This window comes from Nothoprocta perdicaria, unplaced genomic scaffold, assembly GCF_003342845.1.
Source record: "Nothoprocta perdicaria isolate Ctin4 unplaced genomic scaffold, notPer1 scaffold_157, whole genome shotgun sequence".
In the NCBI taxonomy this organism is placed as follows: domain Eukaryota; kingdom Metazoa; phylum Chordata; class Aves; order Tinamiformes; family Tinamidae; genus Nothoprocta; species Nothoprocta perdicaria.
Window position 1 is genome coordinate 890,522 of NW_020454727.1, and position 19,187 is coordinate 909,708.

The 19,187-nt window shown below is 48.4% G+C and overlaps 1 protein-coding gene across 1 annotated transcript; it reads left to right on the forward strand.

The window, feature by feature from the left end:
• The first annotated feature begins 1,814 nt into the window (after nt 1-1,814).
• On the forward strand, nt 1,815-18,866 carry DPP9 (dipeptidyl peptidase 9). The gene is made up of 20 exons (XM_026035149.1): nt 1,815-1,870; nt 4,616-4,869; nt 7,415-7,527; nt 8,550-8,723; nt 8,935-9,103; nt 9,262-9,375; nt 9,650-9,778; nt 10,252-10,313; nt 10,820-10,920; nt 12,379-12,556; nt 13,297-13,462; nt 13,580-13,659; nt 15,198-15,350; nt 15,557-15,692; nt 16,301-16,446; nt 16,731-16,877; nt 17,025-17,177; nt 17,733-17,875; nt 18,184-18,295; nt 18,738-18,866. Exons 1-20 carry the CDS (start codon nt 1,815-1,817, stop codon nt 18,828-18,830), a joined length of 2,679 nt encoding a protein of 892 aa, XP_025890934.1. The 3' UTR covers nt 18,831-18,866.
• The last annotated feature ends 321 nt before the right edge of the window (nt 18,867-19,187 follow it).

Consider the following 19,187-nt stretch of genomic DNA (forward strand, 5'->3'; position numbering starts at 1 on the left):
GCCGGGGCCCCCGCAGCTAAGGACAGGGCCCCGGTAACACCCCCCGGCCCCGGTAACACCCCCCGGCCCCGTGTTGTGGGCAGCGCTCTGCGCCCCGCCCCCGCGTTGTGCGGATTGGGGGGGTTCCCTAGGGAGGGGGAGTTTTGTCCCCCCCTTGGATCCCCCCCCTCGGAAGGGCTGGGGGGGGATCCCTGGTGCTGGGGGTCGGTGTTTGCCCCCCGGGGGTGCTGTGAACAAGGGGGGGGCTGTGATTGCCCCCCCGACCCCCATTTACTCCTGGGCCGTGTCCCTGCATGGGGCACCTTGCACGGGGAGGGCCCCGGTTTGCCCCCCAGCCCGGTGTCCGTGGAGCCTTGGCCGGTCAGGGAAATGAATCCTCTCTTTTTCTTCTTTTTTTTCTCTTTTTTTTTCCAGGAAAAGGGTGGGGGGCAGTGCTAGCACTTGCCCCCTCCCATCCCCTCTGGTACCCTGGGCCTCCCCTCCGCAAAAAGGGCAGGACCTGGTGCCCCTGTCCCCCCTGCCCCGCCGCGGCCTTGGCCAGCGCGGCCTTCCCCCCCGTGCAGAAACCCCCCTGATTGACTCCCCTCTCGGTTGCTTTTATTTTTGGAAGAGGAGGAGAGGTGGTAACGCGCCTCGCGGCGGCCCTGGCGCTTTGGCCCTGGCCAAAGGCACCTGCGGCCCGGCCGGAGCAGATAGCGCCCTTCACACCGCCGCTGCTGACCCCTCGTGCCCGGGCGGCTCTGCCTCTTGTCTCCGCTGGTTATCRGGCCTCTTTTTGTTCCCTCTCTTTGCCCTGAAACGTGTCATCTGCAGCAAGGAGGCTCCGGGTAAAATCTTTCTCTGAATCGTTAAAATTGCCGAGTAATTTGGCCTGGAGGGGACTCGGGAAGCTCTGATGCAGCCTCCCGCTCGGAGCGGGGTCAGCTGTGAGATGGGAGCGGGTTACTCAGCAGTGCCGCGCGCTGCCCTTCCCGCTCGCCTGTGAAATCGCCCCTAAATCACAGGGCGCTGATGCTCAGAGCCTCTTTGTTCCCCTCTGCCCTCGAGAAACTTCGCTGCTGCCCCTTGGCTTTGTCTCCGCCGCGTCTCCGCGACTGGGCTTGTGCTGGAGAGGCGGCTGTTGGCCGGAGAAAAGGGCCCTGGCAGGGCCGGGGTGTGTCTGTGATTCAGAGCTCCCTTGAAGAGGAGACAAAGATCTCTGTGCGGAGGGAGACGGACGGTGAAGGAGGCTCCTTCCCGTGATCTTGAAAAATTGGCTTGGCTAGTGAGTCAGAGCGGGGCCGAGCAGCCGCGGCCTCGCCAGACAAATGGGTTTCGTGTCCCAGGTGGGACCGTGACGCGGCTGCTAACGGGGCCGCTGACCCTCTGCGCGGCTCCGTGTGGTCTCCTTTGTCTGCCTCTTGCCAGGACGTGCGTGTGCCGGGCTGCTCCTTTCTCCCTCTTCGTTCCTGTCTGTGTGTCAGAGGATTTGGGAAGGAGAATGAAAGGACGGAGCGGGACTCACTAGTCTCAGTTTTTAAGCAGAATTTTGCAGGAGAAGAGACAGGCCCTCACCAATGCCYATGGAGGGAGTTTTCCTTACCCAAACAGAGATCCGAGTGTTAACATCCAGTGTGTGGTGACAGAATGGATTTATTTGGACTGCAGAGCTCAAAGCAAAGATTCTGTTTGTGCTTGGCTGGAAATGCAACCCATGGAGAAGGATTTTCTACACGCTGACTGCTATGACAGGGGAAGCTGCAGTTGTATGAAATCTGCTTCTTTTCCTTTTCCTTCCTAGTTTCCTGTCCTGCACAAGGCTTGCTGAGTAGTTAATGCAGAAAATAAAGAGGGTTCGTCTGGAAAACGAGACTGCAGGAAGTTGGAGAAGGTAGGTTCCCCTGTTACTCCCAGGGCCTTTACTGACCTTTAGGATGTGTGGCACAGAGTGTTAAGTGCCATTCTTGTGTGAGTGAAGTTTCTGGAAAAAATCCCAAGAAACTAATACTGCCCACAGAGTTCTCTGTCAGAACCTGTGGGCCTGGAAATGACTCAGGCTGGAACTGTGGGCCTGGAAGTAGAACTTGTTTCTACTGAATTCAAATTCTAAAAGTTACAGATTTGTTTTTTTCCTGTGCTGATGTTCCTCATCATCCCACCTGGACTTGCTCACTCTCTTCAGGMTAATGCGCTTGCCCTGCCGTGAAGGAGGATTTGGTGGCCATCTAATGGATGGAGGGTGGCAGATGAGCTTGGGGACCTCCAAAGGTCTCTAGGTGTTTGGGGAGTGAAGTCARAAAAGCTCCTGCAGCAGCACTGAGTCATCCATACTGATGCCTCAACATGAGGCCTGCAAAGGACAGTCCTTTTGTTTCTAGTGATACTTAAATATCAATTGTGTAGAGAGATAAGAAAGTTTTGAGTTTCCCTTAAAAAAAAAAAAAATTTAAACTTGGTGTCTTGGCCAAAATCCCTTTTGAAAATTTTCATCCCCAAATTCGCTTTGCAGTTTCATTTAGGTAAGTTGCTCTTTCTCCTTCTGTTCTACGTGTGGTGCGGCCAAATTCTTGAYGTGCTTTGCTCAAGAGCTGGGTGAAGCAGTTGGGTTTTCTACGTTCGTCTGGCAGTGGCTTTGTCTGGTCAAACCTTGAAGACCTTGAAGGGTGGAGGTGCCATCACCTCTGCACAACTCATTGCTGTACGGCGGGACTCTCCTAGCGAAGGTTTCCTGCTATTCCAAGAAGTCCAAGCTCTTTCCTAGCTGCCGGTGCCCTGGGTGCGGAGTCCCTGAAAGGTGATCCGGCCTCGCAGCTTCCCACTGTGAGGAGTCGGGTTGTCCGAGCGAGAGGCTTCCGCCAGCCGGGTGAGAGTAACCGACGGGGCAAATCTCAATTAGGAGATTGAGCAATTGGACTTAACTCCTGGTGGGATCGGGTCAAGGGAACGTGCCYGACTTATTGATTTGCACATGTGGGCTTCCTAACGTGTGTTTTGATTTCCTTGCAAATGGAGACCTTGGATTTAGGCAGTGGATTGACCTGAGGCCACGGACACTCTTGCTCTCTTGTCTTGGAACATCCCATCACATACTTTATTATTATTATTATTCATGTGCTTGGTACAATTTTGGGACTTGGCAATTTTTAGGTTTATATTTACAGCCTTTCTACGCTGCAGCTGCAGTTTCAGGAAGTCAAGATGTGCTTTAGTTTAGTTTTGTTGATCTCCTGCTGTAATTGGATAAGAAAACAAGCCTGGTGAGAACTTCCTTTTGGAAARATTGTTATAGGGTGCAAACTAGCAGCGAATTCTCAAGGAACACTGAAGGTTTCCCCTGAAAAATACTTGTGGCTGAAAATCTGCAAACTGTGGATGTTTTCTTGTGCTGATATAAATAGCCATCCTCCTTTCTCTTGATTCCCTCCACTGGGAAAGAGCTCATTATGTATCTTGCTGAGGCTGAAGTCTTCAAGATTTGGTTTGTGTGTAATTCTTATTTAATCCTGAAGTATGGCAGTTGCATCTCAGAAGCTGTTCTTCTGTCAGAATGCAGACGACTGTCCCAAATGACAAGCAGCATTCAAGAAACATCTAATTTGAAAATGGAAATCTTAGGGCTGCTGAGAAGAAGGCCTTTTTGGGTATAATCCCTCCTCTCTGGTTCATCATCTTGATGCTGTGTTAAAGGTAGCAATTCTGTCTCCATGGAGCAAGCCTCTCTGGCCTATTTCTCTCAGTAAGTTTTACTTCTGAAATTCTTTCTGTGATTCTTGATACCCCCAAAACATCCTAAAATGCCCTGGTGTGGGGAATCACCTGATTGGGGTGATAGAAACTGGTTTTCCAAGTCTCAGGCTCATTCCTGCTTTGCAGTAAATTACATCATTAACCTTGGGCAAGTCAGTCTACCTCTCCTCAAATTAACATTTGCTTTAGTGGCATGTGGAGGCGGCGGTTTGCGGACTCTCATTCAGTAAGTGCTGGCTTGGAAATGTGCAGGATGTGTGTTCCTTTTCGCGGGATATGTCCAGGGTCTGTGTTGCTGCTCTCTTCTTTCTCCCTGCAAAGCCAGTTACTCTGCTGCCTTCCTCTTTGACATCTCTCCTGCTTCACTTTTCATTGCATTAGCTCTTCAGGTAAGTGAGGTGCTTTGCTTTGGTTTAACCCCTTTAGATGCTGACCTGGCCCTTCCTTAGGGCAGGAAGGGAACTTCACTTGGTGTCCATCCATGTCAGAACTTTCTGTGCCTTTACCACAGGTTGTAGCTGTGATGTCTTATCCAAAATCCTGGGGTTGGTTTCCTTTGGGTCAAACTGATTTTGTTGCTACACCAGAACCTGTTCCTTGGGGTTCCTTTAACAACTGCTTCTTCTAAAGTTGGCCCTGGGATAGAGTCTTTTGGGCTTAGCATCTTCATTTACAGGACTGACTATGGAATGGAAGATGGGCTTTTTCCTTTCAATATATCAGTGCATGTTTAAAGTGTAATCTTTGTGACTGTAGAGAATCCAAGGACCTGAAGCACAAGGAGTGTCTGTCCTCTTAGGTTTGTTACATGCTTGGAGCCTTCTCTAAAGCAGGAACGTGTGCTTGTTTGATTCTGTAGCTTAATTCTTTCCCTCAACTCCTCCCTCAGTTTTTTGACCAGTTCTGAAGGGGAAGAGAGGATGACTGCAGTGGACACGCTATCAGACAGCTCTGAAGTGGTCGAGATGGAGGATGTGCCTTCCCAATTCCAGGTGCAAAAGCATTCTTGGGATGGGCTGCGTGACATTATTCACAGCAGCAGGAAGTATTCAGGCATGATAGTGAACAAAGCTCCCCATGATTTCCAGTTTGTCCGGAAAACAGAAGAGTCCAGCCCGCACTCTCACCGTCTTTATTACCTGGGTAAGCTGGGTGCCRGACGCCGGGCGGGAATGTGCCGCGGGAGAACTTCCAGCCTGCACGGAGGAGGAAAAGGATGGGAGGTTTCCCCATCTGTGAGATGGGGGAACTRAGATTAAATAACGTTGCTAGAGATTATGCTCTGTCTATAGCAAAACCTGGGACTGAGCAGGGACTTTATCAGTCCAGAGAAGCACTTGGCAGACGTACRGTGCAGTGTCCTTTCCCAGGAAACAGGGCCAGGGAAGGGAAGCTCTTCCACCTCAGGGCTTTCTTGTGCCTTTYTAGCTTAAAAGAAATGGGATTTCCTGAAGTGATTAGCCAGACTGACTTTCCAAGGAATTCACTGTCAATAATTTCTGACTGTGTTGCAAATCCCATGTATTGATGCAGGYGAGAGCTGGAATGTAGACTTGTTTGTTTTCTCCCTGCTTTATAAAGATAGATACACATAGAATGCTTTCAAGAGGAGGAAGGAGGATGAGGCAGAAATGAACTATTAATGATACTCCAAGAGAAATAGCCTCTTCCTCATAGCAGAATTGAAAGCAGAACGCTGTGTTCAACAGTATAGACGAAACCCCAAYGTAATTAGTGACAGAGTAAAACTCGGTGGTTGAGTTTTAATAACTGAATCATTTTGTGGTTGGTAGGATGGGATGCTTTATGGATTCTGAAGAGTGTTAACGCTGCGGGGCGTAAGCTGGTCCTTACTAGGCCAGGAAAGAAGCTGCCCCATGTCCAACTCTGTCCAGCTGGCTGCTTTCCTGGAGAGACCCTGCTTTTCTTTGGGTCACTGAGTGCAGGTCACTATAGGATATAAGATGCCTAATTGCYTCTTCATTAAGGCAGCCCCTGTGCATCAGTGACAGACTGGTTAAAGCTCCTCAAAGATGCTGACTGCACACATGCTATTCTAAAGGACAGTTTCCAGAGTTAGGATAGTTTTTTCTTTTTGAGCRCAACTTGATTTAAAATTGAATGTATTTCAAGTCTACGTTGGCTTTGATACTGTTTTTGATCTAGAAGATTAAAGAATCAAGTGACTAATTTACAACATTTTTCATGTTCTGTTGTATGGAAAGTTGGCAATCAGACTAGCTACTGGCTGCTTGGTGTTCTGCAGGGCTGTGACTATTATACAAGCTAGAGCCAGGAGTTCTCGGATCTAGAAACAACATCTTTTCAGATTCGTGGTTTTTTTGGGTTTTTTTTTTTGCCCCCCTTTTTTTTCCTCATAAGTAAATATGCCCTTCATTACAAAGGGTACATGCTAACTAATTTTATTGCCATAATGAGCCTGATTTGAATGATACCCTATCAGCTGTGTGTTGCTTCAGTACCCGGAGCCCAGTTCAACAGTTCTTAAGTGTTTAACAGCAGACTGCTCTTATTGTGCCAACGTTAAGTAACACAGTTTTCAGGCTTCTTTGTGAACCCTTTTAGTGAGAGCATGCTGCGAAGTAGGGCAAAGACTTGTGAAGAACTTCACTGTAAAGGCTGGATGCTTTTTTCACTTCAGGACAAGGCATCGTGTCTTTTGGGGATGAAGGCACAGTTTTTTTAATGCTGATTGACTGTAGTCAGTCTGAAGTCATTGTAGAAGATATCAATATAATAGAGAAATCAAGTCCAGGTCACAGTTGCATTAAAAAAAATATGTGTGTAAGAACTTGTTCCTATCTGCAATTTGTTTTGTTTGGACATCTTAAATYGTTCCTGGGCTGTCCCCATAGATTCTTACGTTGTATCATGGCAGATGCTGCTTATATTAAACACCACATGTTCAGCACTGTGGTGTTTCTGCATCTCTGAGGATTATGTGCTCACATGTTGCTTTGCTTCCTGAGCACTTATTAATATTTCAGCTTTAATTTTAAGTAAATGTAGAGCCTAAAATATTTGCAGAGTAGGCATCATCAGGGTACATTTGCTGGGCTAGATTCTGATCTAGGGAGTCTCCATGGCAAATGTAGAGGGCAAGGTCATGGTCTCTGACTGTTGAAACCGCCAAAATTGGTGTCAGGATATTGTATTTTTCACAGTTGTTTTGGGAATTGGAGGAAGGCCAATAGCCTATTTGATGGCTACAGTGAGAGGCTTATGTAAAACGGCAAGGTCTTTTGATTACTAGTAGACTGTTTCACATTTGATTGGGCTCTCTGGAGCTTCCAGGGTTGTTTTTTCTCTCTTTCAGGCTGGCATGTTGGCCTGRATACGGTCCCTGTAGCAAATCTCTGACTGAGGAATGTGGAAATTAATGTTGAGACTGAGTCAGCCATGCAGGGAGTGGCTTTTTAGAGTGGATCCAGGGGTTTGGGTTGAGCAGCCCATGCAGACTGGAGTTGGATGCAGCCAACTCTGGAAAAGTCTGTGTTAATTTTGCCTACAGAAGCTTTTCCTTAAAATCAGTGGATTTAAATATTGTTCTGAGGATGACCTGACGGCCGCAACTGCTCTGTTATCAAAGACCTTTTCAGGCTGTCTGGGTCCTCTTTGTCCTGCTTAACCRCTCTAAAGCAAGGCGATGCTTTTGTCCTCCTAATAGGAATGCCATATGGTAGCCGGGAGAATTCCCTTCTTTACTCAGAGATTCCCAAAAAGGTACGGAAGGAGGCCCTCCTTCTCCTGTCATGGAAGCAGATGCTGGATCACTTTCAGGTAAGCAGCAGTGTCAACGTTCTGGGTCGGCAGTGCTTGGGAGACCTGGCTGATGGTGTGAGCTGGGTATGGTGCCCTTTACCCAGCAAGGGAAAGAGTAGCATGGCAGCTGACAGGAAAAGGAATGGGATTGGTGGGAATGTTGGGAATTCCCTTGCTTCCTAATGCAAAAGAGTCACTTTTACTGCACCAGAACTGGCGGGAGAGTGAAGCAACAGTTGGTGGGGCGAGCTCAGGGCTGACCTTGTGGAGAGGGCTCTGATCCATGTGCAGCGTACCTCCAATTACAGGCTCTTAGAGCAGTGGAGTTTACCTCTGGGCTCTTGCTATGCTTGGCCACGTGCTTTGGAATGCTTATCCATTATCATTCCAGCTGTAATCGGAGGCTGGAAAGTGAGCTTAATCTGCTGCTTCTGCTCTATGTTTTACTGCCAGCAAACCAGGAAGGAGGTGAATTTTCCCCTTCCCAATTTCCCTGTCGTAGTGTCCCTTTTTACTTAGAGCACCGGTGGCCAAGGGAGTGGAGGAGGTGGGTCCTCCCGTTGAGAAAGAATTTAGTTGTCTTGAACCCACTTGGGTTTCTTAGTTCCCTTCAGGGTAATTCAAGAGCTCTGGAAGAGCTTTTGTTTGCAGTGTCTGACATGGAAACTCTTTGTGAATGGATGTAGATAATGTCATCAAGTTAATAGGTTGCATCTGATTTGCATAAGCAGAGCAAGTACGACTGTCCTCTGTCCATGCTGAAGTGCAGCCTGCAGAAACGCTAGATTAATGCTTCACCCCTCGTACACAGAGGGAACTTTGGGCCCATAGCTGGTGCAGTCCTGGCCACACCTGCAGATCTGAGTATGGTAGTTGTGAACTGTTTTAGTAGCATTGCTGGCTGGTTTGGGTTAGGTATGGGTTTATTTTGGGTGTTCGCAGACCCAGGACTGGTGCCAGGCTTGGAGCATTCCTGTGCTGTGAAGCAGTAGGTTCTGTCCTTGCAGCTTCATTCAGTTCTTCCTTTCCTTCAATACTAGGCAACCCCTCATCATGGGATGTATTCCAGAGAAGAGGAACTCTTGAGGGAGCGCAAGCGGCTTGGCGTCTTTGGAATCACCTCTTACGATTTCCACAGCGAGAGCGGTCTGTTCCTCTTCCAGGCTAGCAACAGCCTCTTCCATTGCCGAGATGGGGGCAAGAACGGGTTCATGGTGAGTCTGCCACTGGATGCCTGCATAACGTATGAAGTGAACATACTATTTCTGGTTGCTTTGGCTGCACATCTGAATGTGTTTGGGTTTGATYGTTGCTCTCGTGTGCTGTCATGGCCATGTTGTCCGTCATTCTTCAAGCTGCCTCCATGGTGAGGCCTTTAACCGTGGAGCTGGAGTGGTCCAGAGCTCTCTGTGTCTCTTGCCCCAGGTGTCTCCAATGAAGCCACTGGAGATTAAGACTCAGTGCACAGGCCCGCGAATGGATCCCAAGATCTGCCCTGCTGACCCTGCCTTCTTTTCGTTCATTAATAACAATGATCTGTGGGTAGCAAATATTGAGACAGGAGAGGAGAGGCGGATGACATACTGCCATAAAGGTAACTCTGCTTCCTGCCAGATAAAAGAAAATCCCTGTGACAGTGGCTCTGGCTGGGAGGGTTCGTGTCTTGATGGTCTCTTACAAGCCCATTCTTTTTTTGGATCAGTTTTCTTTCCAGGAGGATGTAAACGTACTCTGCTCTTTGTTCTTGCTCAGGCTTATCCAACGTTTTAGATGACCCCAAATCTGCTGGTGTAGCCACTTTTGTCATTCAGGAGGAGTTTGATCGGTTCACAGGCTATTGGTGGTGTCCCACAGCTTCAACGGAAGGTCAGTGTTCTGTCTCACAAATCCTGCCTATAACCACTGCTGGCCCCTGCTATGAATGATATTTTGGGTATGGTTTCACTTGACCTGCTTTTGGGGAGGCCACTTGGAGTAACTAAAATGGTTAGAAAAAGTTGAGGGGTATARTTTGTATGTAGTTGCTGCGAGCTGTAGCTGTATGAGAAAGAGAAGGACAAAACAAAAACTTGCACGAAAATGCAGGGAACCAGGACAACTGGAAAGCACAGTAGCAAATGTGATTATCATTTGTTTCTAGGTTCAGAGGACTTGAAAACATTGCGGATCTTGTATGAGGAAGTGGATGAGTCAGAGGTGGAGATCATTCATGTTCCTTCACCTGCCTTGGAGGAGAGAAAAACAGACTCCTATCGGTACCCTAGGACAGGTAAATAAAATAGTGGTTCTGCTAATGCAACTCTTGGCTCCTCCTGGCTGAAGCAGCAGAATTTATGCTGTAAACTTTGCGTGATTAATCTAGGTACTCAGCAGGATGTTGAAGCTGGTTGTAAATGTCAAGGGCTAATTCAGTCTATGAGCCCAAAGTCTACTGCAAGAAAGGAGTAGGATTTAAAGTCCAGGATAAAAGACGGGTTGTTAAGAAAATGGGATAGACCCAGTGTAGATAGATTCCGTATCCTGGAATGTGTTTGGAATTCCTTTCTCTTTCTTCCTTCTAAGAACACATGCACCCATCTAGGCTAGGCAAAGACAAACTTTTCCCGTATACTAAATGCCAGCTGTGCTTGCATGCAACTGATGTGTGTGTGTGTGTGTGTGTGTATGTGTGTGTGTGTGCGCGCACATGCAGCTGCTTTAAGATCAGGATTGGTTCTTATGTACTCAATCCTTCCTCTGCAGGGAGCAAAAACCCCAAGATTACGTTAAAACTGGCAGAATTTAGAACGGACAGCAAGGGTAAGGTAAGTGGTAACAACTCAGAATGGAATATTGCACAGGAAAGCCAACAGCTTCTGAAGCTTTCCAGGCTCAAGGATAATAAGAAATCCTAGAGGGTGTCAGCCTTTGATTTTGTTGTCTTGTAATACCCAAATCTATTCTGTATTTATCCAAGAAAGAGGGGAAAAACTTTAAAAAGCTGAAAAACTACTGTACTGTGGAGAGGGAGCTGGGAGTGGGGAGAGAAAAGACAGGAGAAGGATTAGCCTCCATATATCATATTGTCAGGAGTAGAGCTGGAGAGATGAAGCCCGGATCTAATCTTGGGCTTCAACCTGTGGCCATATCCTTTTTCCTTATCCTGTGGCTGGATGCCAAAATCAGGGGGGTAGAAAGGCTTGCTTCTCCTAGCCCAGACTCTGCTGATGCCAAGAGCTGCCACTTTCCTCTTCTCCCATTCCACCGAGTTTGTGCAGGAGCAGGTTTGATAGCATTCTGACTTGATCCTGGCCCTTTCTTTGTGCTGCAGATCGTGTGTGCGCAGGACAAGGAGCTGGTGCAACCGTTTGCTGCTTTGTTTCCGACGGTGGAGTACATTGCCCGCGCCGGATGGACCCGAGATGGCAAATAGTACATATGCTTTTCTTCCAAACTACTGCTCCCAAGTGCTCCCCCAGCTGAGCTGTTGTAGGCCCTCTGTGCTTTGTGTTGTAGTCCTGACCTGGTTTTAAAGCTGTGAGCTCCGTAAATGGCCCTTAAGTATTTGTTTTCTGCAATGTTGTAACATCCTAAAAGGAGTTAATCAATTGGAGACCAGTGACAAGCTGTGAGTTGTAATTCAGAGCCACAACCACACTGTCAAATGACATTGATAGATCAAGCAAGCAATCCTAGGGGATTCTTTTGAGTTGAGATGTTTTAATATGGGAGCAACCTTGCTTCCTGCTGAAAATGAGAACTCGCTGTGAGCAATTCTGCAGTGGTTCATTTTAATGATTGATCCAGTTTGTGATCAATGCCAGGTGTATCGTGGGAAAGTGGTCAGTTTGTGTGACACTGAGTCCCTTGTGCAGGGTGTAACTGGGGTCATCAGTGGACCAGTGCACTCCTGTGGCTCACTCTCACTCCAAATATAATAGTCTTGTACTGGCCAACCTTGACTGAAGTACTCACTGAATTCACACCTCTCTGCTTAGTTTGAAATTGTCAAGTTCTGAAGTTGTTGGTGTTTTTGTTCTTTTTTTTTTTTTCTCTCCCCTTTAAAAAATTGCTTGACTCTTCACTAGTTTCTGTCCAGATCAAGTTCAGGTGACTTAGCTGTCTGATGATTGCATTCTATAACATCATTAGCTGTCTGCTCTGGAGACTTAACTCATACAACTTTACAGAAGGTAATTGCAAAGGTGGTCCTTGTGCTCTGCACCAGAGCTTATCTAGACGTGCCAAATAGGGCAGTTCATGGAATCCACAGGCACGGAGGTGCTAGGGAGAACTGGCTCTTGGAAAGCCTCTCTCCATGATGTAGCTTCCCTTGATGTGCTTGCAGGCYTTGGGGCACACGTGGCCGTCTGCCATGCTGAGCCCTGCAGTGCAGCCCTGCTTCGGATGACTCTCCTTGGAGAGGAGCAAGGCTGGGACTAAAGGGACTCCTTCACTTAGCAGTTGTCTTAGGTCTGTGCCTTTCCCTGCTGGTGCAGGGTGCAACGGGGAAGCTACAAATGGATCCCTTGAGCTTCTCTTTCCTTTAGGAGTTTGTTAGAATACAAATAAAGCTCCCTGACAGCGGGGCTGTCTGAGGAAAGTTATAATATAGAGATGAGGTTCTGCTGAGCGTGGTCTCCTGGAATAGACACKCTGGCAAATCTGCCAGGCATCTTGTCTGAATGCTACCCCTGCGAAATCCCAGAGAGATCTGGCAACATGTATTTGCTGGCAAAGCTTTCAGGAGGTTAGAAACAGCAGAGAGGAGAAACTTTGTGTTCAGATGTCTAAATACCCTCTGCCAGTGGGAAAAAGAGTTGTATGATCGGAGTGTGAGAAAGGAACATCTATTTTATGGTACTGACATTCACCTCCTTCTTTCCCCAGCGCCTGGGCTATGTTCCTAGACAGACCTCAGCAGCGGCTGCAGCTAATCCTTTTGCCTCCAGCACTCTTTATTCCGGTCCCAGAAAGCGAGGAGCAGCGTGCTGAATTTGCCAAAACCGTGCCAGAAAACGTCCAGCCACTTGTGATCTATGAAGAAACCACTGATGTGTGGATAAATGTAAGAGGTTCAGGGCTGGAGTTAACCCGGAGTTAACTATTTTAGTACTGGGTTTTCATCCAGCTTAGTCCATATTACTTTACTGCCAGTTTCCCTGTTAGTATTGCCAGGCTCCCTGTTAGTCCGGGCAGTCTGATAAAACCATGAAAAAGGATTGTTATCTACTCAGTCTGGAGGAGATGAGTTTCTGTCCTCTCCTTGCAGATGGACCCATTTSTTTGATTCTTGGTAGCATTCTCAGTGAATGGAGATGCTTTGCACCTTGATGCTTTCAGATGTGACAGTCTCTTGTGGTTATCTTAATGACTAAATAGTTCTTGGGTCATGAGCAACCCTAAGGCCTGAAATTAGCCCTAGTTTGGGTATCTAATGGGGTCAGGGAATAAACTGGAACCCTTAAGACTAAGCATCGTGATGCTGAAATGCCCAAGGGGCCTGAGGTTCATAYGAGCATTCAAAGGTGTGGGAGCAAGAACCACCTTCTGGGACTGCCTGGGTGAGACACCTTGCTCGGAAGCAAGACCGGTGCCAATTTCTGTGGTAGATGTTGAAAGCCGGGGGCATGTGGTCTTCTACGTGTGCTCAAAGTCTCTTTGTGGTAATAGGAAAGTTTGGAAAGGTTTTTCCCCACCACCACCCCACTAGCTGCTCGCCCTTTCCTTTGAAACAGTGGTATTTTAGGACTGGCTCTCCGTTGTGCTCACAGAGATCCCTCATGAGCCTTCTGTCTCGTGTGACAGGTTCACGATATCTTCTATCCTTTCATCCAGCGGGAGGGAGAGGAGGAAGAGCTCTGCTTTATCCGAGCCAACGAGTGCAAAACAGGTTTCTGTCACCTGTACAGAGTCACGGCCGTCCTAAAGCAAGGCAGCTATGACTGGACGCAGCCATATGTCCACAGTGAGGGTAAGAGCTGCGTTTGTCCGTATGTCAGTTTGGCTTTGGGAGTTCCCTCTCTGATTTGCTCATGTTGTCTTTTTTTGCTCATATTGTCTGATTTTATGCCCATGTTCCTTCTTCTAGATGATTTCAAGTGTCCCATTAAAGAGGAAGTTGCTCTGACTGGTGGGGAATGGGAGGTGTTGGCGAGGCACGGATCGAAGGTACTGGTTATTTTTAATTTTCTCTTGCAGCATTACAGCTCTGCACTGTCTGCCCGTAGTCCTGGCCTATGCCCTCTGTTACACCTGGGACCAGCTAGAACTACTTAAATTTCGTTTTGTTTCTCCTTTTCTCCCTCTCTCATTTTTATTGCTGCTCCTGCTTCCCCCAGAAGTGCTGTAGCCCAGTGCACATTGAACTGATTGCCTTTTTAATCAGGTTGCTGATTGCTCCTTAAAGGAAATCCCAGGAGTGAGTCAGACCATAAAAAAAAAAAAAAAAAGACTCAAGCCTGAGGTTCAAGAGCAACAAAGAACTCTTTTGTGGGGAAGGCTGGGCAAACTGCCCTGGCTAAAGCATTTTAACCCCAATAAGCGCTTCAGAATTGGGAATTTGTCTTAGTGCTGAGAGTTKTCTCTTGGTCTCCAGCTGATACCTCAGCAGCCTTTAAGACAGCAGCAGATGGGGAGCATAAAGCAATTAGAATATGGAGGGACTGCAACTATCRCTGGTTGTGGAATAGCCAAACAGGAAATTTTAGTAATCCTGTAAAGTCTGGTTTTGCTTCAGGAATTAGCTTCAAATCTGAGCTTTAGTGCTCCCAGGTGGTTTCTGTCAAAATAAAAACCTTGTCTCTTCAATCCCAATTAATTAAGTTTTTCACTTCTTGCTTTTTAGAAGGTTTGCAGCTTCATGCACTTTTTTTTTTTGCTGCTTTTCCTCAAACTGCAATTAACCTGCTGTCCCTCCCATGTGGATTCTCAGTGTACATGGTGTTGATTTGGGCCCCAGCACTTMCCTGTATGCATTAGGGCTCAAATCCTGTTAGCAGCAATTATTTTGATGCATTTGGGGCTCTGTGTGGCTTTCCCAGCCACCTGAGTTTGATATTTCTTTCCCATTGCTGTCCCTAGTGCTTTTAAAACTGCCGGTTAGCTAGAAATAGCATTTGGGCCTCAACATTTGGAAAGAGTTAAGTGGAGAACAGTTTAGCTACTGTTGCTGGATCGATGCTGTGTTTAAAAGCTGTCATTTCTATTCCTGTCTGACCAGGTGGTTTTTAGAAACTCCTCTGTGATTTATCTGGACATTGAAAACATGCTTTAATATGGAGTTCAGTGCTGTTAAGGTTGTTAGACTCATCTTTCAACTGGGAATTGATTAGTATGATTGCTGTCTATACCTTTATAATCAGGAAATGCTATGGGAAAGCACCACACTTAAGCATAGGAGCTTCTAGTTTCAGCTGTACCAAACAGAGCCCTTTAGGCTGCTTAATAAGCAAATACAGTGGGTTTCCCCAAAAAACTGACTGGTGTCCCTGCCATTTCGTTGGGTTGTTCATAGTTCTGCACTAGCTGTGTGTGTGTTCTCAAACCTGTCATATCAACAGGCCTGGTGCGCTGTCCCCAATGCCATGAGCAGTCTGTCATGGTCTATTTGTGTTGGAGCCGATTCTGCCTGGGSACAGACTGTTTACCTTGGCAAGGGAGCAGTAGTTGTCATCCTTCTGCTGCTGAGCCCTCTCTTCTCCCTGCAGATCTGGGTCAATGAGGCTACGAAGCTGGTGTATTTCCAAGGCACGAAGGACACCCCGCTGGAGCATCATCTCTACGTAGTGAGCTATGAGTCTCCTGGAGAAATTGTGCGGCTGACCACCCCAGGCTTCTCCCACAGCTGCTCCATGAGCCAGGTCGGTTCGTTTCTCCTAGACAGGAGACACCTTCATCTCCTGAGCGACAGTGGTTGTAACTAGGAGCTGTGCCAAGTTATGACCAGTTAATGAATCCTCAGGGTTTCTTTGCGTTGGTGGTTCCAAGTGTGGAAACTGGTTTGAGCAGGCTGGATATGGGAAAGGAAAGATCTTGTTCCCCTGACTTYTCCCTCTCCCATGTGCAGAACTTCGACATGTTCATCAGTCACTACAGCAGCGTGAGCACTCCGCCTTGCGTGCACGTCTACAAGCTCAGCGGCTCCGATGAYGACCCGCTCCACAAGCAGCCCAAGTTCTGGGCTAGCATGATGGAGGCAGCCAGTAAGTGTCCTAGGAGGCCTCTGTGCTCCACGATGTCCGTGATGCTCCTSCTGCCAGCAGTGGCCAAAAGTGATGGAGAGGGAAGTGACCCGAGTAGCTTTGCTGGATGGAGAAATGAATTGTGTCCACTTAGGGGGTGAGGGTGTAGATCTGTAGTGGAGAGCTCGGTCAAGGAAGGATATAGTGGCACTTTGAAAGTTGTTTCATGCCCTGGAGGAAAAATAGCTGATCAAGGTGCAGGGTTTATGTGATTCTGTTCTTGGCTGTTTCTTCACACTTTCCCTGAAGAATTGGCCACTTCATTCCAAGGCTACAACATTTCAAAGGATGAAATGCAGCTCTCAGTAGCAAAAGCCTCTCTCCATCTGCCCGATGATGTGTTCRTGGGTGATCCCCTCACTGCTGATATGTCCTGTTGTCCCGTGTGGGCAGATGCAGGCTGTTGTTTCCCAGTGAGAGGCTTCTCCAGGGAGCATTGCTAGTGCTTGGTGTGGGTTGTGTATTGAAAGGGCCCTTTCTAGGGGCAAGTTTAAACAGACTGAATTTGCTCAGGGGTCAGAGCCCTCTGTCTGTTACCGCACTGCGAGTGTCTGAAATTCCCTTTGCAGGTTGTCCCCCGGATTACATCCCGCCTGAGATCTTCCACTTCCGCACCCAGTCAGATGTTGAGCTCTATGGAATGGTCTACAAACCTCATGATGTCCAGCCTGGGAAGAAGCACCCCACAGTGCTGTTTGTATATGGAGGCCCACAGGTAATAATGCAGCTGGTTGACTGCTGGCTTTGTCCTTGGGATTGCTGTCTGTGACAGCSCAGAGTAGCTTGGTCATGGATCAAGGCTTGTGCTCTGGTTAGGATTGATCGCTGGGCCTCTGCTCAGGTCACCRTTTCAAACCTCAGCTGACTTCCCCCATTTAGACCAATTTGTGTGGCTCTGATGGTTCTTTTAGTGGCTGCTGTTTGGCACAGGTTCTGCGTGGTGGGATAGTCGGAAGGCAGCTGCTCAATCATGAAACTTTCCCTTTTGTTCCCTTGCAGGTGCAGCTAGTGAATAACTCCTTCAAAGGTATCAAGTACTTGCGGCTAAACACGCTAGCATCCCTAGGCTACGCAGTGGTGGTGATTGATGGAAGGGGCTCGTGCCAGCGAGGACTCAAATTTGAAGGGGCCTTGAAAAATCAGATGGTAACGTACTTTGGGATGAGTCTCTGCTCGCTTGTTCTTTYTGAAGCTGCTTGGCTCTGTGCTTGCCTATGCAGTTCCTGTCTTTTCCTGTCTCTTAAGTTTTTGTGTTTAGAAGCCACTGACTTGATCTTCCTTGTTGCTTTTTAGGGTCAGGTGGAGATAGAGGACCAGGTGGAAGGTTTACATTACGTAGCAGAGAAATACGGGTTCATTGACTTGACTCGAGTAGCCATCCATGGCTGGTCCTATGGGGGCTTTCTTTCCCTCATGGGTCTTATCTGTAAACCCGATGTCTTCAAGGTAAGTCTGTGCTTGGGSGGTCATCTCGGGAGGGACCTGCCTCTCCCTGCTCCTGTACCTTGGTGCTTGAAGTTGGTGTCTGGAGTTTTAGGAGCAGGCAATACTTTCCCTGTAACATCCCTAAAGATCATGCTGGCTCTTTGGCAAGATTTGTTCCTTCTATCAGGAATGTGCTTAGGGCATCATGGATTTAAAAGAAAAAAATCTTACGGATTGTAAAGGGTGAAGATTTTCCTTTTTTAATTTTGGTCTATTGTAAAACTCCACCTAGCAATTCCTGCATTGTGCTGGAAGTTCCTTGAAAAGAAGTAGCCTTTAGTGCTGACACATAAGAATTTGCCTCATTCTGAAGACRGGAGGAACAGCATTAGGAAGGATCTGGGTGTTATATGGGGATCTGTTTTGAGAAGAGTCCTGGTTTGAGCTGTAGGACTTTTCCAGACCCTCTTGTATTGATTTATTTATTTTCCCTGGCTCTTCAGGAGAAGGGGGGAACACTTGAACTCTTTAGCATTGATAATTGAAGCTGTCTCCTGCCACCTATTTGTTTGACAGATTGCTATAGCAGGTGCCCCTGTCACGGTTTGGATGGCATATGACACCGGCTATACCGAGCGGTACATGGACATCCCAGAAAACAACCAGCAAGGTTATGAGGCCGGCTCCGTGGCGCTGCATGTGGAAAAGCTTCCTAACGAGTGAGTCCCCCAGGGCTGGGCGATGGGCTGGAAACCTGCTCCATGGCTGCTCGGGGCTGCCAGTCGCCCTCCTGCTGCGCCCCGAGGGGTGGATGGTTCGCGACCACGTTTAATTTTAGCTCAAGGGGCTGATTAGCTCCTCTTCCTTTTGTCAGGGAGGGGTTGGAGATCATTTCTGTGGGCTTGTGCCCTGCCAAATGCTGCCTGTTCACTGTTCAGCACTGGCTTGGTGACGGGCAGCCCCCTGCTTAGACCCACCACAGAGCTCTGTGTGCACATTCTCAGCCTCTCTCTYATCCCTTTTCCAGGCCAAATCGCTTGCTCATCCTCCATGGCTTTTTGGATGAAAATGTGCACTTTTTTCACACCAACTTCCTGGTATCACAGCTAATCCGGGCTGGAAAACCTTACCAGTTGCAGGTAAGGGGCACTGGAGCGAGGTGGGGAGGTCCCTTAAAATGGAAGCAGAAAAGGTTTTTTTCCTGTCTGTCCTAGGGAGTGGGAAAGGTGGAGGTGGATGTGCCAGGTCTTGTGGCACCCTAATCAGTAGTAAATAGTAGTAAATACTCTAAATGCTTAGTCTGACTCGGGGAGGTGGCCAGGAGGTGGCACTGTGGCCCTTCTATTGCTGCCAAACGTGGTCTGTGACTACAAGCATTAGGCAAACAGGACTCCTGTCCTCGGGCCTGGAACTTTCCTGCTCCGCTGGAGTGCTGCTGTGTCGGTGCCGAGCGACTTGCAGCACCAGCCCCGGGATGGGGCAGCCCTCCCTGGCTCCCCTTTTCCTCTGCGGAGCGCGGGTATGAGCCAAGGGGGACGGCAGGCCYGTCCGTGCTGAACTGCCCCGTGTGCTTCTGCGCAGATCTACCCCAACGAGAGACACAGTATTCGGTGCCCCGAGTCAGGAGAGCACTACGAAATCACGCTGCTGCACTTTCTACAAGAATACCTCTGAGCGCACCCGGACACTGACAGCGCGAGCGTCCCCCGTGCCCTGCCGCCAGCGCCGCCCTCGACAGCCATCGAACCCAGAGCACAAGCGGCCCCAGCGCCCCGTCCGGGCCGGGTGTCCCCCCCCAGCGAGGGGGGAGGGTGGAGGGCACCTCCCCTTTGGACAGTGCCACCTTCTTTCACTTCCCAAGCTGGAGGTCTGCCCCTGCTCGGCTGCTCCTCCTCTTCCTCTCCTCCAGCCTGGCTGTTATCGCTTATTTTGCTGCTACTCCCTCTCTCCTGGGAATCAATGGACAGCGGTCTGTCTCCTGAGGCTGAGGTTCGTGTCAATCTCTTCCCCCCCTCTGGCCTTTGCCCTTCC